General features: G+C 37.4%; 1 protein-coding gene across 1 annotated transcript; it reads right to left on the minus strand.

Moving 5' to 3' along the window:
* Nucleotides 1–71: 71 nt before the first annotated feature.
* On the minus strand, nt 72–26,274 carry LOC109079666 (glutathione hydrolase 7). Its single transcript, XM_042751339.1, has 16 exons — nt 25,991–26,274; nt 23,602–23,798; nt 23,298–23,524; nt 20,895–21,046; nt 18,930–19,044; nt 18,731–18,798; nt 17,574–17,647; nt 17,277–17,470; nt 16,820–16,907; nt 15,428–15,555; nt 13,062–13,150; nt 12,802–12,954; nt 12,472–12,665; nt 10,552–10,655; nt 10,357–10,456; nt 72–1,880 (listed from the first exon to the last, which is right to left on the minus strand). The coding sequence occupies exons 2-16, from the start codon at nt 23,789–23,791 to the stop codon at nt 1,711–1,713; spliced, it is 2,046 nt and encodes a 681-aa protein (XP_042607273.1). The 5' UTR covers nt 23,792–23,798; nt 25,991–26,274; the 3' UTR covers nt 72–1,710.
* Nucleotides 26,275–26,359: the final 85 nt, after the last annotated feature.

The following is a 26,359-nucleotide window of genomic DNA, read 5'->3' on the forward strand; positions in this document are numbered from 1 at the left end:
CTGAGTACACCTCAAGCAGTGCTGCATGCTGAAATCAATGAGTTTGGAAACAATGCACAGAAACCACACACTACATATACATATTTATTCTCCATCGCGATCACGGTCATTGTAAAGCTACGAAACACAACAGTAGTGCTGTTACAGTGCAATAACATTCAAGTGTGGCAGAAAATACCAAATGTGCCCATGAACAGGAAGCTCACTTCACTTTTAAATAATCAACAGATCAACTCTCACACATATGTGCGCAAACTGAAACTTATTTTACTGCTTCCACACCCAAGAGATAATGCATTACAATTATATAGGCCTACATCAACAAACTGACATCCACAATTCAAAATAAAACTGTAAAAGGAAATAATCATGGCATATATTAGACTGCATCTGAAAGCATATTACTATTTTGCAACTGGCATTTTCTCAGCTTCATTCATTTCAGACCATCTCCTTAATGACTCCAGGAGGTTTTGATCGGCTAATAAAATAAGAGCATATAGTTACCACCCAACCCTCATTAATCAATATATAATGTGTACAATCATTCATTCGTAACGGGAGCATTTCTTCACATAACGTTCACTTCAAGTAACATTTACTCACATTTGTGAAGACCCTTCTTCATGAGGACTTCAAGAGACCTTGCAAGATATGAAAGAATCCTTTCATTTGCCTTTATCTGCCTCTAATTCGCATGAGGCATAATCCTACACAACCCCGGCGGAACTATAATAAAAACACTAAAATATACAGTAAAAGTTAAAATATTTGGACATGCTTGACTGAATTTGTTCTTTATGATCTGATGAGGGACGGAAAAGCAGCGCACATGAAACACCTTCAATACGGTTTATTTTGATGCTGCACATGAGGATTTTTTGAGAGAAGTGTGCTCTGCTGAACTCTAGATGAAGGCTGGCGACTGAATAAGCTAAATATGTTGATTTGTTTGACTTTTTCTGGTCACTATATATTTTGCACACTTTCTTTTGTGTTATTTCACAGTTTTAATTGCTTTACTATAATTCCACAATGTGGAAAATGTCAATAATAAATAAAGAGTAGGTATGTCCAAATGTTTTGACACATACTGTATGTGTTGGAGCAGTTTCTTGAAAACATGCTCACCCTCAGATCATCCAAGAAGTAGAAAATGTTTGTTTCTTCATCAGAACAGATTTGGAGAAATTTAGCATTACAAAACATCATCCATCAAAAAACTGGTGTATTACTGTGATGTTTTTATCAGCTGTTTGGACTCTCATTCTGACGGCACCCATTCACTGCAGAGCATCCACTGATGAGCAAGTGATGCAATGCTACATTTCTACAAACTCATCTACCTCTTGAATGAGCTGAGGGGGGTTTTATCTTTTCTGAAAAGGTTTATTTTTGGGTGAACTATTCCTTTAACTTGTCTAGTCATGTGTGAAATTACTTTTTATTTACCCTTTGAGGTAAAAAAAATAAAATAAAAACCTTAACTGTCTTTTACAATTTGTCATTGTGTGTGTGTGTGTGTGTGTGTGTCTGTGTGTGTGTGTGTGTTGCTGTTTTTGTGGTGGGGTAGCAGGGACCGGCTCATTTCCATCTGACAGACACTGCCCATCTATTTTGGTTATCAACTCTATCCTCAGAACTTGTTAACCTCATAACATCCCCATTTAGTGCACAAACAGTACAGAAGCACAGCGAGTGTGTGTGAGTCTAGGGCATGGACATGGACAGTGCCGAGGCGTCAGTGCTGCGCGGGTCCTTCACACCGATGATCAGGTCATTGGTCCTCCGGGTCCCTTCTACCAGTGAGATGATGTCCACCTTACGCACATCATGACCCTTCTGCATCAGAGACTTCACGTCTGCCTCAAGAAATTTAGCTGGACAGAGAACAAGAGAATTAAAGTGGAACTCCACCCTCAAAATCACACATCTACAGTCAAAAATCACACATCTGTAGGGTTGCAAAGGGGCGGAAACATTTCATTTGATCATAGGCTCACATGCAAACTAATATTTAATTTAAAAAAATGAAATTTTTGTTTATTCGAAATATAATTTTTTTTTCTAACAATATAAGTCTTTACTATTATTTTTCTATTAATTTAACACATCCTTGTGAAATAAAAGTATTGATTTATTTAAAAAAAAGAGAAAAGATACTGACCCCAAAATTTTCATTGGTAGTGTATTGTTAAAAAAGGATTTCTATTTTAAACAATTGTTGTTGTTTTTTTTTACTCTTTATTCATCAATGAATCCTGAAAAAAGAATCACAGGTAATATAAAAATAAATAAACCACCCAACTAAAATTTATTATAAATCAGCATATTAGAATGATTTCTGAAGGATCATGTGACACTGAAGACTGGAGTAAATATCAATAAAATTCAAAAATAAACACAGAAAAACTTTATATCTGAAAGTATATTAAAACAGAAAACCATTATTTTAAATTGTAATACCAGTAATACTGTGCAATATTACTGTTTTGTTCTGTATTTTTGAACAAATAAATAAAGGCTTGATGAGCAAAAGATATGCAATGTTTAAAACATTAAAGGGGTAAAAAGAACATTATTTTGTGTATTTGGTGTAATGAAATGTGTTTATGTGGTTTAAGGTTCAATAAACACATTATTTTTCACATACTGTACATTATTGTTTCTCCTCTATGCTCTGCCTTCTGAAACGCGTCGATTTTCACAAGGCTCATCGTTCTGAAAAGTGAGGTGTGCTCTGATTGGCCAGCTATCCAGTGCATTGTGATTGGCCGAATACCTCAAGCCTGTGACAGAAATGTTACGCCCCTCAACATACTGTGATGATGTCTCCCGGCGCGACCAGACAAAACCAATAAAATCCATTACAAACTAGGCATTTGTAGCATCAATATTTACTGATTATTTACATCCATATTTAATGATTTACATTTTACTGATTATATTTACTGGGACATAATTACTGATTTTAATGACTTATACTGTCTTTTTATGCGTTGCGTTGCATATTGCGCTGCATAAACATAAAACCATGTCTGCATTTGTGATCGGAGGAACGACAAGCAACAAGCGCTACTCTACACTGCTCAAAACTCATGTTTGAATAGTCTGTGGCAAATTCTTTAAATATGAAAACGTACTTACAGGCTGTGAGTCAGAAGAGCCAGACTGTTCTTGCAAAGTTGTAACTGCCTCACTTTATAGAAACAGACACTGTAGGCTACTCTCACAGGACACAGTCCTCATCCTCTGTTAAATGCACTGCACACATCTGAATATTTGGGTTGAACTGTTCTGGAACAGTGTTGAAATACAACTTAACCACTGATTTCTAGTCGTGTCCTCTTTTGGAAGGCCAAACAAAGTAGTTTCGCTTTCACAACAAAACAGTGTCTCCACAACATGGTGGCGGCAACAGAGAGAATCAAAGTTACTCCTTCTTTCTTTGCGTGAACATTTGGGCGGCGTTATGCAAATCTTCCCACATCGTGACGTAGACATGTGGGGACATGTTAGAACGAGACGTTTTATGTAGGCGTGTTTGACTCTTAACTTTTATAAAGAATATCTCTTTGGGTTTGAGATCTTCTTTATGCACTAAGAGCTTGTAACACTATAAAGAGAAAGGAAACATTTAAATCGCTCACATGACCCCTTTAAAACAGTAATGTTTCCAAACTTTTGACCAGTACTGTACTCCTGTATGATAACAGAAAACTGGCTAGCAGAAAGAGCATCACAGCTTGAGCTAGTTTATACATCATAAATTGTCAATGAAATAGTGCTAACTCTCTTAGATTTGTCATATCTTGATTGTACTGGCTAGCTAGCTACTGTATAAACACTTTTTGGTACTTACTAGTTAAACTTGAATCCCACAGATCAAATACACTTAGAATATCAAAACTTATATGTAGTCTTTGTGCTCAAATGCAGCAAGTGTGGTTTCAGAGAAAATGGAGGGGATTCCCCCTCTTAGGTGACTAGAGGGGAGTGTGTGTGGGGGAGGGTCATTTTTAGACTTTTGTTTATTATTATATCACCTAAATGTTTGTTCCAGTCTATGGTTTGTTCAGTCAGTATATTTGTTTTTACAATGGTATAACCTAATTTAGTTGCACAGTATATTACACACAGCACAAGGAACTTTTAAACAATTTGTTGTAATATTCATATAATTTACATGAATACTTATCAAGATGGACATTTAGATTTTTTGTGTGCAGGTCAGGATTTAAGAAATGATCTGTTTATGTTGTGTGGCCTCAATAGCCCTGCAGTAAGCAGTGTGCTGTGTGCATGTGATTGAGCAGTGTGTAGGTAGAAATTCAACTGAAATTGCTGCAAGATTTTTTCTCAACAACATTTAAGTCCCCAGTTCCTGCAATTTAGCAATTATTCCAATTAATTCCCATAAATTCCCGTTAATTCCCATGAAAAGTTTCCAGTCTTGAAAATTTCCGGAATTTTGCAACCAAAATCACACACCTGTAGTCAAAATCACACATCTTCAGTCAAAATCACACACCTGTTGTCAAAATCACACATCTACAGTCAAAATCACAGAACAATCACACATCTACAGTCAAAATCACACAACAATCACACATCTTCAGTCAAAATCACACATCTACAGACAAAATCACACAACAATCACACATCTACCGTCAAAATCACACATCTTCAGTCAAAATCACACATCTACAGTCAAAATCACACATCTGCAGATAAAATCACATAACAATCACACATCTTCAGTCAAAATCACACATCTACAGTCGAAATCACACCCCTGTAGTCAAAATCACACATCTACAGTCAAAATCACACACCTGTAGTCAAAATCACATGCCTGCAGTCAAAATCACACATCTTCAGTCAAAATTACACATCTACATCTACAGTCAAAATCACACATCTTCAGTCAGAATCACACATCTACATCTACAGTCAAAATCACACATCTTCAGTCAAAATCACACATCTACATCTACGGTCAAAATCACACATCTTTAGTCAAAATCACACATCTTCAGTCAAAATCACACATCTGCAGTCAAAATCACACGCCTGCAGTCAAAACCACACGCCTGTAGTCAAAATCACACATCTTCAGTCAAAATCACACATCTACAATCAAAATCACACATCTACAGTCAAAATCACACATCTTCAGTCAAAATCACACCCCTGTAGTCAAAATCAAAATCACACATCTTTAGTCAAAATCACACACCTCTTCAGTCAGTCAAAATCACACATCTGTAGTCAAAATCACACATCTACATCAGTCAAAATCACACATCTTCAGTCAAAATCACACATCTACAGTCAAAATCACACATCTTCAGTCAAAATCACACATCTACAGTCAAAATCACACACCTGTAGTCAAAATCACACGCCTGCAGTCAAAATCACACATCTACAGTCAAAATCACACAACTTCACAAAATCACACATCTACAGTCAAAATCACACATCAAATACAGGTCACAATCACACATCACGCCTGTAGTCAAAATCACACATCTACAGTCAAAATCACAGAACAATCACACACATCTACAGTCAAAATCACACAACTTCAGTCAAAATCACACATCTACAGTCAAAATCACACACCTCTGCAGATAAAATCAGTCAAAATCACACATCTACAGTCAAAATCACACATCTTCAGTCAAAATCACACGCCTGTAGTCAAAATCACACATCTACAGTCAAAATCACACACCTTCAGTCAAAATCACACGCATGCAGTCAAAATCACACATCTCACAAAATCTACACATCTCAAACAGTCAAAATCACACATCTTCAGTCAAAATCACACATCTACAGTCAAAATCACACATCTTCAGTCAAAATCACACATCTACAGCTAGTTAAAATCACACATCTACAGTCAAAATCACACATCTGTAGTCAAAATCACACATGCAGTCAAAATCACACATCTGCAGTCAAAATCACACATCTGCAGTCAAAATCACACAGTCAAAAACACAAAGTCACACATCTACAGTCAAAAATCACACGCCTTTAGTCAAAATCACACATCTACAGTCAAAATCACAATCACACATCTAGTCAAAATCACACATCTACATCTACAGTCAAAATCACACATCTTCAGTCAAAATCACACATCTACGGTCAAAATCACACACCATCTACAGTCAAAATCACACATGCAGGGTAGCAGTCAAAATCACACATCTACAGTCAAAAATCACACATCTACTGTAGTCAAAATCACACATAGTTACAGTCAAAATCACACACCTGTAGTCAAATCACACATCACACGCCCTGCAGTCAAAATCACACGCCATCAACAAAAAAAACAAAACAACAGTCAAAAAAACAACATGCCTGCAGTCAAAATCACACATCTACAGTCAAAATCACACGCCTGTAGTCAAAATCCACACATCTACAGTCAAAATCACACATCTACAGTCAAAATCACACGCCTGTAGTCAAAATCACACATCTTCAGTCAAAATCACACCCCTGTAGTCAAAATCACACATCTACAGTCAAAATCACACCCCTGTAGTCAAAATCACACATCTACAGTCAAAATCACACATCTACAGTCAAAATCACACATCTACAGTCAAAATCAATGCTGGGCGATATGGCTACAGTCAAAATCACACACGCTACATCACATTCAAAATCACACATCTACAGTCAAAATCACACATCTAAAGTCAAAATCACATTTCAGTCAAAATCACATATTTATTTCAGTCAAAATCACACATCTACAGTCAAAATCACACATCTTCAGTCAAAATCACACGCCTGTTGTCAAAATCACACATCTACAGTCAAAATCACACGCCTGCAGTCAAAAATCACAATCTACATCACATTCAAATCACACATCTGTCAGTCAAAATCACACATCTTACAGTCAAAATCACACATCATCAGTCAAAATCACACATCTGTACAGTCAAAATCACACATCTTCAGTCAAAATCACACATCTACATCTACAGTCAAAATCACACATCTTATCAGGCAAAATCACAAATCACACATATACAGTCAAAATCACACAACAAATCACTAATCTACAGTCAAAATCACACATCCAGTCAGTCAAAAAATCACACATCTACAGTCAAAATCACAGTCAAAAAATCACACATCTGTCAGTCAAAATCACACATCTGCAGTCAAAATAACAAACATCTTCAGTCAAAAATCACACATCTTTGAGTCAAAATCAACACCCTACAGTCAACATCACAAAATCACACATCTTCAGTCAAAATCACACACATCTGGTAGTCAAAATCACACATCTCTCAGTCAAAATCACACATCTACAGTCAAAATTACACACATCAATAGAGCAGTCAAAATCAACACATCTACAGTCAGTGAATCACACATGTTTAGGCGAAAAGTCTACAGTCAAAATCAAACACAACTCTGCAGTCAAAATCACACATCGCAGGCTAAGATCACAAAATCACACATCTTAGTCAAAATCACAGCATCTACAGTCAAAATCACACATCACACCAGTCAAAAATCAACAGTCAGTGCGGAATCACACATCTTCAGTCAAAATCAACAACATCTACAGTCAAAAAATCACAGCATCTACAACAAAATCACATACAAAAATCACACATCCATACAGTCAAAATCACCACATTCACAGTCTAAATTGGCACAACTACATCTTCAGTCCAAAATCACACATCTTGTTCATGCGTCAAAATCACACATCTTACAGTCAAAATCACACATCTTCAGTCAAAAAACACATCTTCAGTCAAAATCACACATCTGCCAGTCAAAATCACACATCTTCAGTCAAAATCACACATCTACAGTCAAAATCACACACCTGCAGTCAAAATCACACATCTTCAGTCAAAATCACACATCTACAGTCAAAATCACACCACTGAGTGGAGTCAAAATCACACATCTACAGTCAAAATCACACATCTACAGTCAAAATCACACATCTACAGTCAAAATCACACATCTACAGTCAAAATCACACCTCTACAGTCAAAATCACAAGAATCACACCTCTCAGTCAAAATCACACATTTCTGTCAGTCAAAATCAACCACACACCTGTAGTCAAAATCACACATCCTCACAGTCAAAATCACACATCTACAGTCAAAATCACACACCTGTTGTCAAAATCACATGCCTGCAGTCAAAATCACACATCTACAGTCAAAATCGCATGCCTGTAGTCAAAATCACACATCTACAGTCAAAATCACACGCCTGTAGTCAAAATTACACACCTGCAGTCAAAATCACACATCTTCAGTCAAAATCACACATCTACAGTCAAAATCACACATCTACAGTCAAAATCACACGCCTGTAGTCAAAATCACACATCTTCAGTCAAAAATCCACACATCTACATCTACAGTCAAAAATCACACATCTAGTCAAAATCACACGCCTGTAGTCAAAATCACACATCTACATGTACAGTCAAAATCACACATCTGCCAGTCAAATCAAAACATCACACATCTTACAGTCAAAATCAGAAATCACACATCTACAGTCAAAATCACACACCTTCAGTCAAAATCACACATCTACAGTCAAAAATCACACATCTTCAGTCAAAATCACACCCCTGTAGTCAAAATCACACATCTACAGTCAAAATCACACACCTTCAGTCAAAATCACACATCTACAGTCAAAATCACACACCTGCAGTCAAAATCACACATCTACAGTCAAAATCACACGCCTGTAGTCAAAATCACACATCTACAGTCAAAATCACACATCTACATCTACAGTCAAAATCACACATCTTCAGTCAAAATCACACATCTACAGTCAAAATCACACATCTACAGTCAAAATCACACGCCTGTAGTCAAAATCACACATCTTCAGTCAAAATCACACATCTACATCTACAGTCAAAATCACACGCCTTTAGTCAAAATCATGCGCCTGTAGTCAAAATCACACATCTTCAGTCAAAATCACACATCTACAGTCAAAATCACACGCCTGTAGTCAAAATCACACATCTTCAGTCAAAATCACACATCTACATCTACAGTCAAAATCACACGCCTTTAGTCAAAATCATGCGCCTGTAGTCAAAATCACACATCTACATCTACAGTCAAAATCACACATCTTCAGTCAAAATCACACATCTACAGTCAAAATCACACATCTACATCTACAGTCAAAATCACACATCTTCAGTCAAAATCACACATCTACAGTCAAAATCACACATCTTCAGTCAAAATCACACGCCTGTAGTCAAAATCACACATCTACAGTCAAAATCACACACCTTCAGTCAAAATCACACATCTACAGTCAAAATCACACACCTGCAGTCAAAATCACACATCTTCAGTCAAAAATCACACATCTACACAAAAAAACACACCCACATACAAAATCACACATCTACATCTACAGTCAAAATCACACATCTTCAGTCAAAATCACACGCCTGTTGGCAAAATCACACATATCTACAGTCAACTCACACAATCACACATCTTCAGTCAAAATCACACGCCTGTTGTCAAAATCACACATCTACAGTCAAAATCACAGAACAATCACACATCTACAGTCAAAATCACACAACAATCACACATCAAAAGTCAAAAACACACATACAAAAACAAAAAAAAACAACAACAACACATCAAACATATTATTAACTGACATACGAGCTTCATCACTGTGTCTGTCACGTGACTCTGTTCCTCTTTCAGGATTGAATTGATGTTAAAACTAAGGATATTATTAACTGTCTTTACATTTATTTTGAAAGATGAAGCTCGCGATTAGGGAAAGGGGCATTACATTTCCGACGAGTGCTTGCAGTGTTCGGCCAATCACAATGCACTGGATCAGTTGGCCAATCAGAGAAGACTGCTGTTGTCAGAAGGAGGGACTTTGTAGAAAACGACGTGTTCAACACTAATAATAATAATAAGAAGAAATGTTTCTTGAGCAGCAAATCATCATATTAGACTGATTTCTGAAGATCATGTGACACTGAAGACTGGAGTAATGATGCTGAAAATTATATATAATTAATACATTCACATAGAAAACATTTACTTTAAATTGTAATAATATTTCACAATATTACTGTTTTTACTGTATTTATTTCCAAATAAATGCAGCCTTGGTGAGCAGAAGAGACCTCTTTCAGATACATTAAAAAAAGTCAATACACATTTGGGCATTATTAAAATAAAAATGACAGTGTACACTCTACACTATATTAGAGAAAACTTTTAAATGAACCCCAGAGGAAGCTCCAGTAAATGATGGAGAACTTACAGTCCACCAGCAGCGTGTTGTTCTGGATGAGAGGATGCAGTCTGCCATAGGACACGCTGTCACTCATGTTATTACGTGCTGACAAAACATTGATCAAAACCTGCAAAAACCCATCAGAGTATGAGTTAATAAACACTGATATACAGAATGAAATGTGCTGGTGAACATCCACACAGCACAGTAATGAGCGCTGACCTGTGTGATGCCGCTCAGCGCCCGCTCGCCGTTAGAGGAGCCCAGCGCCACATATGTGCCACACAGACCGATGGACGGCCGCACCGCGATCGGCAGGAGCCCCTCTTGGCGCCACATTTATGATGCCACAACATGTTACAATCCTGACACGATCTGACACTGAGTCTGAAATCTTCATATGCGATTCGTCATCCTAAAAAGGCCACACACAGAATCTTGCCCGATGTGTCAATGCAAAACAGTACTACGGAGTCTGAGTGAGATGATTTTGTTGTCAAAAAGAGCACAAGAAAGGAAATATTGGTTACAATCCTGACAGAGTATCTGCATATTAAGGAGAGAGTATCACGAGCCATTCAGAGTTTATTCAGGATGTCAGTGGCTCAGTTTGATGCTTTGCTAGCGATACTAGAGCCACATATTTAAAAGAAGACCACTAATTTCTCTGAACTTAGTGTGGAAGGATCTATATACAGTGCTTTGTGCTGCGAGACGAAGTGGATGAACTTGACAATCGTCATTCTGGGTTTTGGCGTTCGCTTGTACGGTGGCTCTGAACTGTCAAAACACCTCTCCGAATTTTTTTATGACGGATGAAGTTTTAGAGGCAGTGTGTCAATGTGATTGACACAACGTGAGGTCATATTGATTTTTTAACGTGCGAAAATTTCATTTAATGAATCTAATCTTGATCATGTTTTACACTATATAAAATACATGTAGATTTTACCTTGATAAAAATGTTATCTGCTATGACTGCTATGTGCATTTTATTTTAGAAAAGATATTACTTTTACGCCTTCCGGATTTCAATAAATAAATTATATTTTAGTGAAAAGTATCAGTGTTATATATGCCCAGTGTGCTGGGTGATATGTCAAAAATATCTTATCGATAATCGCCTTTAAAAATATTGCTATATCCGATAATATCGTCTACCTAAGCCCCACCTCCACCACGCCCCGCCCCCGCCAAGACAACATTGGCAACATGCACCATAAAAATGAATCAAGGGTATGTAAACATTTGAAAAGTGTCATTTTTATAAATTAAACTATTATTTTCTCTTGTGGACTATATGTAAACATCTTTTATGTGAAATATCTTAAGGGAAGTCGTGGTCTAATAGTTAGAGAGTTTGACTCCTAACCCTAAGGTTGTGGGTTCGAGTCTCGGGCCGGCAAAACCACGACTGAGGTGCCCTTGAGCAAGGCACCGAATCCCCAACTGCTCCCCGGGCGACGCAGCATAAATGATACCCACTGCTCCGGGTGTGTGTTCACGGTGTGTGTGTGTTCACTGCTGTGTGTGTTCACTTTGGATGGGTTAAATGCAGAGCACAAATTCTGAGAATGGGTCACGATACTTGGCTGTACGTCACTACACTTTTCACTTTATTCAGGTCAGTACTAAATAAACAATAACATGCATTCTGTATAATCCCTCTTATTTTAGTAAAATAATTAATATTGTGCAGATTCTGCAAGGTGTATGTAAACTTTTGACTTCAACTGCAAGTACAATGTAAAAACATGCATGTACACAATAAGTGCACTGTACAAAATGATTCATTTACTTTTCATTTTAATTTATATAATTTATTTTATTATTATTTTTTTTTTACTGTGCAATGTAAACGACTGTTGAAAAACTGTGAATGACAACCAGGTTGGAGCTAAAGTCTGCGGGACAGTGGCCTTGCAGGAACAGGTTTGGACACCCCTGCTATAACAGATCTAATGGGACATTTCACAAAGTCATCCTCTAATTTAGAGGGAAAAACTGTACAATTAGAACTCCCAGAATTCTCTTTTCCCAGAATTGGTTTCGGAGAAGGCTTTTGGCAAAAGTTATCAAGATAGCTTGGAGCACCTTTTAAACCAAATGGCAAAAGAGAGAGGGACTGAATGACTATTTAAGTTAAAAATAATAATTTCAAAAGCAAGGTTTTATGAGTATGTGTCTGTTTTTTCCATGCGTTGGCGTCGAGGTGTACCTGATTGTAAGCTGCAGCGCTGTGGGTTTTGTTGGGCCAAGAGAAGTCCAGAATCTGACTGTTCAGGAGAATCCCAGAAGGTGTCACAATGCGGCTTCCAAACGGCCGGTTTAGAGAGCTAGGAACAGAGGAAACATGAATTAATTCATTTATTCATTATGCAAATTACAGTGGCCGTCCAGGAGCAGTACTGGACACCCCTGGTATTGGGTTTACTTACAAACACTCCATCACAGCCCTGTAAAGTAACGCACCTCATAACAGACACGATCAAGTCATCTGTGCCCATGATCATGAGCTGGCTGGCCACAGCGCCCTCCTGCAGCTCGTAAGATTGCGTGTAGTGCTCTGCCGCTGACGCCTGAGAATCATCGATCTTCTGCCGGAGCGCAGCAGCCTGGTCTTTACTGCCAGAGCCAGCCAATGTTACAGAGATAGTATAGAAAGACACTCTGTTGAAACACTGCTGTTGAAACAAACATGTTGTCTATTTCAGTTTTGATTCATTAATCACCTGAGCATCTGCGTCACCAACTCAGAAACAGATGAATCGAACATGGAGTCTCCCAGTCCACTGGCTTGAGACAAAGCGATCTTCAGAGACTACATGTGGAGGACATTAAACACACAAGATTACATTGACAGTAATGCATCTGTTGTGCACCAGGGTTAAAAAAAAAGACTTGAAATCAAACAAATGTTAACTGAAAAACTTATATTAACATTTTTAGCTAATCACCAATTTCTCATTTTCATTTAGTTTAACTTGATGAACTAAAATAATTATAACTGAAATTAATTAAAACCATATGGACATATAAAATAAAAATAACAAAATGACAATGAAAATGAAAATTAAAAATATAAAAACTAATTAAAAATACTAATAAAAACTGTAATAGTATAAAACTCTTGTGCACTTTTGAATTTAATTTTTTAGGTGAACTCTGCCTTTTTCTTCTTCACTGCGTTAGCTTTTAGCGGAATGAAAAAACTTGAAATCTGCAGGATTGCAGTGAAGTGCCATGAACTGCATATTTGTACATTCTGAATGGATTTTATGCTGGATTACGTTTGTTAAAAAAAACATGTTACAACCAATGTTCCCTCAATTGTTTTTTCTTGCCAAGCAAAACTTTTCTCCATAGGGTGGATATTTCAGCCGCCTGAGCAAAAACATTCTTTATACCAGACCTGTACAGCGCACACCCAAAAATGTGTGTAACTTTTAACTTTAACATGCTGTTTATATTTGATTTGACCCTTGATGTAATGCACATTTTAGGTTACCTGAGAAAACATTTTTTACAGTATTGTTTTACAAAGAAATTCTATTAAAAATCATTTTTTTTAAATTCTTTATAATATAATATAATATAATATAATATAATATAATATAATATAATATAATATAATATAATATTGTTACGTGGGAGTGTAGTAGGTTGTGTGGTTCATGGGGAAGATGTGTATTTGTGGTTTAGTTTTCCCTGGTGTGTTTTTTCTTCCTTCCTCTTTTGTTACTCTCACTGCAATGACTCACAGGTGGAGCTGCTAACGGGTGCCCTGATTGGTGACTGGAGTGATTGGCGCTGTATTTAAGTCTCCTGAACCATGGATCTACGGCTCCCCGCTCTCATGGCTTCCTTGACTGATAGACAGATGTGGTTTCTATGTAGTATGGTGTCCATAGTGTTTGTTAACTGGTTGTTATGAGACCTTTGTTGTAAACCACTATCTTTTGCTATGTTATGACTCTTTTTGTTAAATCCTGATCCTTACCTAATTGGAGCATTGTAGGGAGGTGGGTGCCTTTCTTTTATCATTCGTTTTCTCCTGGTTATGATAATTAGGGAGGGAAGCTTTTGTACTTTTGTTTAGTTTCTTTTTAATTCTAGGTTAGTATCTCTAAAATGAGTTAGTTTTGTTATGTTATATTGTTTTGGCTCTTCCCCCTCCTGAAGCTTATGTTGCTCCTTATCTACTTTTGTTTAATAAATTCACTTTTTCACTTTAAAGAGTGTTTTTGGTGTTTTGAATCCTTGGGAGTGAGAGCGGGGACTCCAGGGAATCTGTTGATCGGCTCCCGGATTTTGGATAAAAGCGTCTGCTAAATGACTAAATTAAAAATTAAAACAAAAACGTAACAATATAATATAATATTGTCCTCATTTGTAATTCGCTTTGGATAAAAGCGTCTGCTAAATGACTAAATGTAAATGTAATATAACAATATAATATGACTATACATATAATATATGACTAAATGAAGCAGATAGTACTCATGAACTCTCTTTTTGAGGTTATTCATGTTTTGAATAAACTGGATGTAGTTTATCATCTTGCTTTACGATTTGTTTCTGGTACAAGTGTCCACACACATCACTGTAATTTATATGAAATTGCAATTATTTTGCATTTACTAGAATTCAATCAAATGGCTTTCCAAACTAATTTTTGCGTGTGTCTTATGCGCAACATATTATTTCTTCTGCGCAGTTGCTTTGTAAGAAGTTGTTGCAGTGCCTGTAGAAATTCAGAGTCTAGTGTTACATTTTACCCTTAAAATGCAGATTTACTCCTTGAACAATCATTCCACTGGCTTTAACCAGGATTTAAAGATGTTAACCCAGGGTAAAGCATGTTGTGAAAAGCAATATAAAATATGCAATAAAGTCAAAATTGACTTAATCTATTGAACAGAGTTAAAGGCATCTACTAAAGGCAGGAGACTCTGTAGAAAGCACAAAATACATGATACAAAGAGCAAGAAGAATAAATCTGATTATTAGACACAAATACATCACTATAGCACTTTATTTAAAGCCATAAATCAATAGAAATGTGAAGTGAGTAATGCTGCTTGCAGCGCTGCAGTACCTCAGCTATCCAGTGATAAATGCTGCTCCTGGACACCTGGTGTGTGATGTTAAACCCCTCCAGGATGTTGAGAGCGGACAGCAGGGCGGCTCCCGCGTGGGGCGGAGGAGGAACAAACACCTGGAAACCTGTCAGAGACACGCAAGGCAAAGCACTGCTGAACCTGTCCATTAAAACATTGCTGAGGTGCTCAAGACTACAGGAGGCGTTGAACTTCATGGAAAACCAAGCCATTAAAGGCTTGAGGAAACGATTTTCCAAAACAGGCAACAGGAAAGTCCTAATTGTCACATTAACACAAACAGCAGCAGCCTAGTCTACATTTATCTAATGATGTTTCCTTAAAGTAATAAGCCACAAGAGACCATTAAAGTGATTGTACAGCAGAGAAATGCGTTCTTAAATCACTTAAATTAAAATACACCACTCAAACAAAACACCAAATCCAAAACAAAACAAAACCCAAACAAAACAAAAACAAAACAACACAAACCAAGTCAAACCAAACAAAAAAAAAAAAAAAAAAAAACAAAAAAAAAAAAAAAAAAAAAAAAAAACCAAAAAAAAACAAAAAAAAACATACAAACTATTAAAAAAAAACCAAACCAAACCAAATTAAACAAAACAAAACAAAACAAAACCTTTAAGCATTCCCTTGTGCTTTTAGTACTGAAGTACATAAAATGTCAGTTACTTTAATACATTAGTATTTTTATGGACTGTTTTAACTTTTACTCTGTCAGTTTCCAAACAAACATCGTTACCTAAGCATGACGAATGTGTACTTTATAAAAAACAAATGAATCGGAACGTCTGCACTTATCAACGACTTATCAATAACAAACTTGTTCTGAGAAGTCGAGTAACAACAGTTCATATTTATTGAAAGCCAAATGGTTCAGAATTTGTGTGCTTTTCACTGCCATATCAATATTAAAACGCTGTTTTCATAACGCCGGTAGGTGGAAAACAAGCAGATGCCACCACGCGTTAAAAGAAAGCCACACGCCGACCGATGTTAAGATAACGCCACACACCACTTAAGATGCAGATTTGAGTGAAGATGGCCAGGACAGCCCATACAATTCTAGATACAGGGGGAAGAATGCCCCTGAATGAGCTTTAGTCTCGTAAAGTTATCACAGCAGTCACAAATGAGTGCAAATGATTTTATACAACAGTTACATAAAAAATATATATATATATGTTTGGTTACCAGCATTCTTCAAAGTATCTTCCTATGTTCCTCAAAGCAATAAAGACATAAGGTTTGAAACAACACCGGGGTGAGAAAATGTAAATGTAAATTTTTGTGAAACTATCCCCAAGTATTTTTTAAACTGCAGTATTTTAATCATCTATAGGTTCTGTTGAAAGCTGATGTGTGTTTACCCTGGTAAAGGCTCTGCAGTGGCTTCTCTATGACAGTGGTGTAGTTTTTGAAGTCATCCTCTGTCAACACACCTCCTTTAGCTTGAACCTGGCCACAAAAACACATAATATTAACATTATGATATGATCAGTTAAATGTTGAATAATCTGTTATTAAACTCTCAGTTGTAAAACAAAGAAAATAGCTAAAACGGTTTAAAAATCCAATGTTTGAAAGATTTTAATGACCTGACAGGTCAGACCAGTGATGTTCAAAAAATAAAACTATTCTAAACTGTTTTTATAAAGTTAATAAAACTTTAAGTACTAAAATTGCCAAACTAAAATAACATAAAGCCAACTTGAAATGTACTTTTTATTACTCAAACTAAAATGGAAATTGAAAATAGTAAATTAAAAATATGAATAAATACTCTAATAGTATATCAATAATACTGAAATAACACTGGAGACGTACCACTGATGTCATTTCCTGAGTCAGATTCCCACTGTAGAACTCTGACACTCCGTTGACTGCAATCCTGTCCAAAACGGCAGCTAAATCCAGGCGTTTAGTGAAGAGTCCCGCGAGTGGAGGCTGACCGTTCAGCAGGAACAGATCTCTGAATGCATCCGACACATTCTGCTCCTTCACTTCAGACAGCGCATCAGCTGCGAAAGATCATGCCAGTTATACCAAACTGCTTAAAAATAACAAACAAATATTACATTTACAGTGCACAGTTCACCAGTGTGTGTTACTCCAAAAGCTCACCCAGCTCATGCGTCATATTGAATCCATTCCTTGCCACATCTGCAGCCATAGTGACCACGTCCTTCCAGACCATTCTAGAGGAGAGAGAAAACGCTTCTCCATCAGCCATCATTAACCCTGGTGCTGCATTGAAAAGCCTTTATCTAGTTTGCTGTTCCTTGTTAACAAGGGCCTGCCTTTTAAACTGCTTGTAAACCTCTCATTATGCTGTAATATAATGAAAATACTTTTTATCAACTTGTTTTCTTTCAATTAGCACTGCTTTTGTATTTCGTTGTAGGCCTCACTGATCTTAGCTCATGCACCTCAGTGTGAAAAAAGTTCACTCAAGTTTATTCATCTAAAAACATGAGCATATGCTCAGAACAGTGAGGCATATGACCAATCCGTTCTGAAAAAAAATGTTCTTTAAAGAAACAAAAAATATTAAAAAAGCACAAAAAATATTACATTTGTCATATACTTTGTAAGCAAAGTCAGTAAGTTTTAGTCCAATGCATTAACATGAACGCACTTTTCATCATACCAACTCAAAATGATAGAATGATAACTGATTAAAATATGGAAGTTGACCTCAGTCACAAAACCACGAGCAGAAGTTTCATTTCCAGATGTGTTCTTTTACACAAACATCTGTGCCATTATAAGTTAACATTACACATGGGTGCATTACTGTTCTATCATTATTTTCTTGTTAATTGCTGTGAAGCTGCTTTAAAACAGTCTGTATTGTATAAAGCACTATATAAATAAATGTGGCTCGACTTGACAATCATTATTTTATTTCTATGGATTTACCCACATTATAAGATACAGTTACATTTGGTGATATTTCATGGGCAAAAACGTCCCTGTCTACTGTTAATAGTGTAGTGATGTATGAAACACAGAAGTCACTTTCAAACCAAGCAGTTTTGATCAACTTGGACCCGCTGTAGAAATGGCTGGATTTGACCCTTTATAAAGGTGATATGGTTTGTCAGTGCTTGGTTCTGTTTCCCAATTAAACATCAACATGGATGAGGATATTATGCAACACTGCACATTATAACAAATTTGTCAGGTTCTACAAGGTTCTTAGTCAGTATAAGCTGAAGTGTGAACCAGACTTTTATCTGTATGCGGTGTGTGACTGCACAGCTCATCTCAAACTGTACCTCCCATAGAGCTGATGAGCTTGATGTAGTCCACTGATCATGCCGGGAACAGCCACCAACAGACCTGACTAACAGACAGAAAGACAGACACACATCACTGCAGATACTGTGCTTGCATTATCAATTCGCTTCAGATTTTTAACATTATCATATGACGCGATTCCAGACAAGATGAAAGCAGATGAAAATAAACCTTTACCCTTTGATTAACATCCAGCATCATGTCCTGGTGAATCCCGGAGGGTGCCGTCTCACGGAAGTCAATGACCCGGCTCTCATTCCTGCGGATGTCATGGACGAGCATCACGCCGCCACTGAGAAGAGCGTGAGATACAGTCACTCACTGTTTCTCATTCATCACCCACAAAATCCATTTCTCTAGCCCTGCACATGTGCCTTCCTGGAGTTCCTGGAATTTGTCACCAGTGAATATCCCTGACCGTTCCAGTTATAAGTGATTTACTAGAAAAGGATGGTTTCAGAGATTTCTGGCCAGACTTTCAATATAACTTATTTAAATAATTACACCAAAAATGGACATCGTATACCTTTCCACATTAATCTGTGAGCAAGTTTTACTCTAGACAAACACACACAAAGAAAAATATGAAATGTTTTACAGCAGTCAAGGTGCTGCAGCAATGTACATAATAAGAAAATCAAGCAATCTTTTATTTAAATCATGTAAATGTATTCTAACAGATCCTAAAATAAAAGTTATAAATATGGGCATCATAAATAGACTTTTCTAAAAATAAAATTTTTACAAATTTGATTTTTAAAAATAATATATATATATATATATATATATATATATAACAGTGTCAAGGTCCAGGAAAGTATGAAAAGCATCGTCAGAATACTCCATCTGCCATCAGTGATTCAACCGTAACGTTATGAAACAAAAAAAAAACAACTTAAACGCAAAGAAAACAAAAAAAACCTCAGCATAACGCAAACGGCATACGCTCTTCTGTATCAGCTGCGCAACAAGGATACGTTTTTAACGTTTGCAAGAAAGGATCAGTGAAGCGTTTTTAACGTGTTTGTGTATTGCTCACGCTTGCCCAAATGGCACTATGCTGATTTGGAGAGAAAATAGCGGAATTGTTGAATCAGTGAAGTTAAAAGCGGGTTTGCTTCTGACACAGAAGAGCAGTACGCCTTTGCCGTTTGTGTACACCACAAAATAAACACACAGAACAAAAAATAAAAAAAAAACATTCACAAAAAAAAAAACAAAAACATTCCCACTACACATTTTGTACAAAAAATAAAATAAATACATTCCCTACAAAAATGTCCATAACTTTTGCTTATTTCTATTACTTTTCCAGATCAAATCTCAGTTTATTGATAAATTGTGATATTTCACCCAAAAATGAGAATTCAGTCATCAATTACACAACTTCTTGTCATTCCAAACCGACAAGTTTTTCGTTCATCTTCAAAACACAAATGAAGATATTTTTAATCTTCAGTCCAGATAACCAAAACTTTGACACATCGAAATGTTCTTGTTCACTGAGACATGAATATGAATCAAGCTTTTTAATCCAAGTCTTCTGAAGAGACACAATCACTTAATATGTTGAACAGGTTTAATTTAGGCTTTTATTCACATATAAACATTGATCACATCAGACATGGTAAGTGGAAGACCAATGGCACTTGCTTGATGCACAAGAACAAACCTTATTGGTTCCATTTACCAATTTTTCATTTTTGGGTGAACCATCCTTTTAAAGGTTACCTTATAAAACAATAAGAACGAGCAATGCCTTGTTGTTTCTTCTCAATGAGCCCATAAAATCACTCGCCAGAACCTTCACCCTCTCTGTTCCTCTCTGGTGAAACAAGCTGCTTACCTCCACCTGAATTACTGAGAGACCATCATGTTTCAAGAAATAGCTGAAGACACTTTTAACCAATATGCGCGCACACACACACACACACACACACACACACACACACTCCGTATTTCTTCTCTTCTCTAGCTCGCTTCCTAATCTAGTTGTCTAATAAAACTGGGATTATCCAACAATTGTTGGCTCATTGATGAATTGCCTGTTCCTCTTTTTGTAAGTGGCTTTGGATAAAAGCATATGCTAAATACATAAATGTAAACAAAGACTGCTGTGAAACACTGAACTAGAGCTCGTACCCGCCGATGCCCGAGGTGTGGGGATGGATGATGCCCAGGCAGAGGGAAGCAGCTATAGCAGCATCAACACTGGACCCCTTTTTGCCCAGAACGTCAAAGCCCAGAGACGTGCAGCGGGCCACATCCGTCACCACCGCGGCTTGATTATACACCTGAGGACAGAAGAGACTAAAATAAGGAAAAGTTCTGTCCTGTAACAGTTATCACCTGTCACAAGATTCATTTTGTATTAGTTTGTCATGCTATGTTCCTCCGGACCATTAGGTGGCAGTAGTAGCGCTACCATTTCTGTATAAAGGAACTAAGGAAGCAGTAGAGTGAGAGAGAAACTCAATTTGAACTCCAAATGGTTTCTTGCTGTGCTACAAATCCTGGTTTGAGAAACATTTTGTTTGCTGCTCAATCATAAGTTTGATGTTTATTTTCATATTTGGTTTATCGACTTTGACTGGATGTTCTCTTTTCTTGAGGATTTTTGTTTTGCCTCTTCTTGTGCTTAATTGCCGTGATACATGCTGATGCCTGCATGTTTACAACCATACTGCATACTGCATTCACAACTCACAACTTCTTTTTACTTCACAATTATCACAATTATTCAAACATAAAACAATACAAAACTAAACCAAATAAACCACATCCACCATCCACTGCACAACAAGTCAAAGTGAATAAAATCATTGCTTTCTGATAAACCGTCACTAAATATTGTCGAAATTTTGTTTCCACCACTCATTTCTGATGCAATACTTCAAACTGCACATAAAAACAGCATGATGGAAACATAGCTACCAAAAATAATTCAAACAATCAACAAAAAAAAAAAATATATTTATATTGTCAATTTCACATTGAATCTCCAAATTAATGTAGAAACAAAAAAACTTTTTACTAAGTACAATTAAAAAAAAAACTAAAAAAAAAAAAACCCTCCGACACTTTTACCCCTCTTATTCACGTTTTGTGTCAACTATTCACGACAAGATGTCAATTTCACATTGAATCTCCAAATTAATGTAGAAACAAAAAAACTTTTTACTAAGTAGCCTATAATTAATAAAGGTCAGTATCATTGATATCAATACTGCTACTAATTTCTCTATTAAAGGGACATTTCCACAAGTTGGTACGATTCTTTAAGGTCTTCATGAAATGTCTGCAACATACTTTGATTAAAGTCCTCAATGGTCATGTAAAACAACACCCTTTTTACCTCGTCAAAAACAGCTCTGTTGACAGCGAGCCATTTCAGTGCATGTCTCTTTAAATGCTAATGAGGTCTGCTCACCCCGCCCCTCTCTTCTGTGGAAGAGGAAAGGCGATTTGCAAATAATCAAAATAAATAAAGTGTGAGGATTACTTCTTCTGAAGGTACAGCTGGATCACGGACAGTGGGTCCCGATCCATCCTTGAGTTTTAAGTTTTTAGCAAGTCCGTGGGCGGGGCTTGAGCAATACGATGTCATATTGTTAAAAAAAATCAAAAAGGCTTGATAATTGAGACCGATTAGGTTTTTGAGGGATAAAAAAAAAAAGTAATGAATGGATATTTATCATTGTAGGTTGGTTGTGTACACACTGCTAAGACAAATTTATATGCAAACACCATGTAAAAGCGAATTTTGCATCCGATGTCCCCTTTAAATGCATTTTCCCTCAATTTCAGCCATTAATTATAGCCATTCAACATTACAGTATAACTGAAAGACATTTATGTATATATAAATAAAAACATGTGCATGAATATTTAAGAAAAAGATATGTTTATATATTAATACTGTACTGTAAGTATACACTGCGCACACACGCATATATTATGTAAACAAACTTTTATTTTGGATGCGATTAATCGTTTGACAGCACTAATAAACTATAAATTGATTAATATAGATTCATCTTTATTCAAGCTTCAGAAGTGATTTCTCTTTTTTTCTTTGATTTACAACAATGACAGACTGCAGCAGGTTTCACTTTAAAGCAGCGCTGTCTCTTTGAAATCTAATGCACATGAAGTGGATTTTCTCCCATTGTTGCTGTACTTGCGCACCCTCCGAAGAGATTCTCAAAATTTTACAACGTCACTCACCGGGCGTAGGCATTTTGAAAATTTTTTTGTGTTTTTGTCCACAAAAGAGAGCTCAGTGCTGTACTAGCGCACTCTCTGAAGCAGCTTTCTGTGTGCATGCATGTGTTGGATGCCTGTGTTCACAGAGAGCTGCTTCACAGACAGCGAATTAAGCTCTCTTTTTGTCTTTTCGTGCTTGATAGCGTGTGCAGAAAGGCTACTGTAACACTAGCCAAAGAATGCTAGACAAAAAATGGACACTTCTTCAATGAGCAAAGCAAATTTGAGGTATATCGCGCACTGAAAACCAACCAAAATGCTGGTAGTACTTCACAGCACCTGTGGGTCTCCGAAGTAGATCTGCATTATGAGGGCCACGGTGACCCCTGTGGCGAAGGTCAGGCAGGCGGTGATGATGACGGTCAGCCCGTCACGTGTGCAGGCGCAGTCCTGTGCCAGCGGGTCTCTGCTGGTCTCTCTCAGTGGAGAGACATCCCGACTGGCCAGGTCCGAGGCAGAGGAGGGCAGCCGCTGCAGTCGGGCCGACTTCAGGAACAGATCAGGGTCTGCACACAGAGACAGGACAGAGCTTCAGCCACTGCGTGGAGACCACGTCAGACAGTGCTATGATCAAATGCATTACCTGTGTCCTGCTCACTGAGGAAGTTATCATCATCTCTGCGTGATTTGAATGTGCTGTCGGCTGAAACTTCATCTTCTGGTAGTCTGGGGAAGCTGGTGATGCTCATGTAGTCCACAGGTGAGTATGCGCTGCTCAGAGCCGCATCCTTCTCCACCACCGTCACTCCCGCATCGGCTGCCGGAGTGTACATGATTAACCTGAAATCACCAACTGGAATTCAGCGCAGTGCTGATGAATTCATATCACAGTTATTCAATATAACATATAGAGTGCTGCAGGGATGAGGTATGTTCGTAGGCTAAAATCTGTGAACGAGTTGCATTTGAGCACTTCTGCTTCCATTGTCCTTAAAGGGCACCAACTATGCCACTTTTTATAAGATGTAATGTAAGGCCACGTTCACACTGTCAGTTTTGACAACCGCATTTACTTACAGATGTGAGTCTCGAAATGTCCCGTTCACACAGCAGCGTACAGTAGCGTCTCGAATACTGTCTGTATGAACGTGCAACAGGAGTCAAGCTCGTATTCTTTTAATTTTTTTTTTTTTTTTTAATCCAGACTGGAAGAGTTGCCGGAAGCGTAATGGTGGTGATTTGTGATGTGAATGTGGCGTAGTTCATTTATAATCTACGTCTAACTTTTGGTTTCTGGTTGTATTGAGATTTCAAAATTCATAAATGCTGATTATCTTGAACAAAACACAGCCCACGAATCAACAACTTTCATTGGTCGCTGAGCTCATTTTTCACAATAATCCAAAAACCAATGGAAAAATCCTGTTGGGTTTTTGTCAAGGGACCCAGGGGGGTTTGAACTTTTGAGTTGACCTGGTACAATGAGGGGACATTAAAAGTGTAAAAGCATTAACAAATCACTTTCAGCACACCATGAATAACTCCTAAATATCCTCCTCCTATCCATGGGGAGAAAAAATGAAAGATCCTTAGTGCATTATCCATGGTTTATATTGTAAATTAAATCGGGAGAGCACACCATAAATGCACAGTAGCCTATATGTTGTCTTTTTTTCCATTTACTTAAAGCGGAATACAAAAGAACAATAAAAATAATCAGGAGGAAAATAATGCGGCAGGCTGAAGTGAGCTATTCTTTAGATATCGTTGTTGTATCACGTCACATTAATATACACGTAACGTTATTCTCCTGTAATTCAGTCAAAATGGCGGACCAGAATTATTTGTAGCACAATCTTTTGATCTGAAACGATTTGTTGCAGTCTTTTTGGGTGGAACCTCTCCAAACCAGAAGTGCCTCCTTTAAGTTAAAGCACCGTAGGCTCGTTAGGGAAAAGACGGATAGGACAGGGATCTCCAACCCTGCTCCTGAAGAGCTGCTGCAGAGTTCAGATCCAGCACACCTGTCTGTAATTGGAGTTACCCCTTGAAGTGTGTTTGATTGGGGTTGAAGCTGAAGTCTGCAGGACAGTAGCTCTCCAGGAGCAGGGCTGAGACCCCTGCTAAAGAACATGGTTACATTCAGTGTTCGGCTAGATTTAGCGATTTTCCCCACCCCTTCTGAGCCATTTTTTCAAAAGTTTAGGGACAAATATAGCAACTTCTTGGACAAACCTCATGCCCACTGATCTAGATTCATCTCTATATAGATCAGTGAATTCGCCATCGTGATGTCATCTAGTGACATTTAGCTACCAACTTTTCAATTGAAAGCAGCTGGCAACACTGGTTACATTTCTCATCTCCATCTGTATACAGTGTTTCTCAAACCTGTTCCTGGAGCCCAACACATCAGATGACGAGCGTCTCCTTTCTCTCACTCACACATTTCAGGTCTTGCAGTGATCTGGATTTGTATTGGAGAGTTTTATCCGGGACGTACAGGATTCTCTGTGCTGTGTTTCGACCTGTTAGCTACTTTTATTTGCCTTCGTTTGACTGTATAAAATACTAAAATAATTTAACACTGCATTTTGCTTCTCCTCTTGTAACTATCAGTCACAAAGCTTTTTAAGGCCATACTGATAGACTACATTGCATTTTCATAAAAGTCAAAGCACAGGACCATTTTATACAAACTAAGAGCTGTGAGAAAATGGTGACCTGTAAAAGACCTAAAAATATATATTTCCACTAATGCATTACATTTTAATCTAAATTTTGTAAACTTCCTCTTTTAGTATAACTATAATGAATCAATCAATATCTAATACAAAACTCCAATGAAATCACACTTCATCACTTCCAGTGTAACATTATACATCAAGGCCTCCAAGTCTTCTATTCACTGACAGCACTGAAGGCCTGCTGTGTGTTCGTTTATCGAAAGCATCTCTGGCCTATGAGGCGCTGCAGAGAAAACAACAATCTGTCATGGAAGTCTGTCGATGTAAATAATAAACACGTCATACCCTATGAAGCAGGACGCGCGTGAGTGTTAGATCACCTCCGAGAGACTGCAGAATAATCCGCGTCGAGCGCAAAGACACGCGTTATTTGTAAAGATCACAATTAAAACAAAGCAGAGACGCGCGTTAAACAGCACGCTCAACGCCACCTCGGTAATTTCCACCCATCCGAGACGCGTGCGGTAACAGCAGCTGGTGTTTTTACACGGATACAGCGCAGAAACCTGAAGAAGGATCAGCTGACATCTTCAACGCGACGTCAAAGACGCAGGTGTGCGGGCGTTAATACGCGCATGACGCGTTTTACGTCTTAAAATGGCAAGACGACGCGAACAAAACACAAGGGCCTTGAGATGTTTTCATTTTTTAACT

Source organism: Cyprinus carpio, chromosome B23, assembly GCF_018340385.1.
Source record: "Cyprinus carpio isolate SPL01 chromosome B23, ASM1834038v1, whole genome shotgun sequence".
Lineage (NCBI taxonomy): Eukaryota > Metazoa > Chordata > Actinopteri > Cypriniformes > Cyprinidae > Cyprinus > Cyprinus carpio.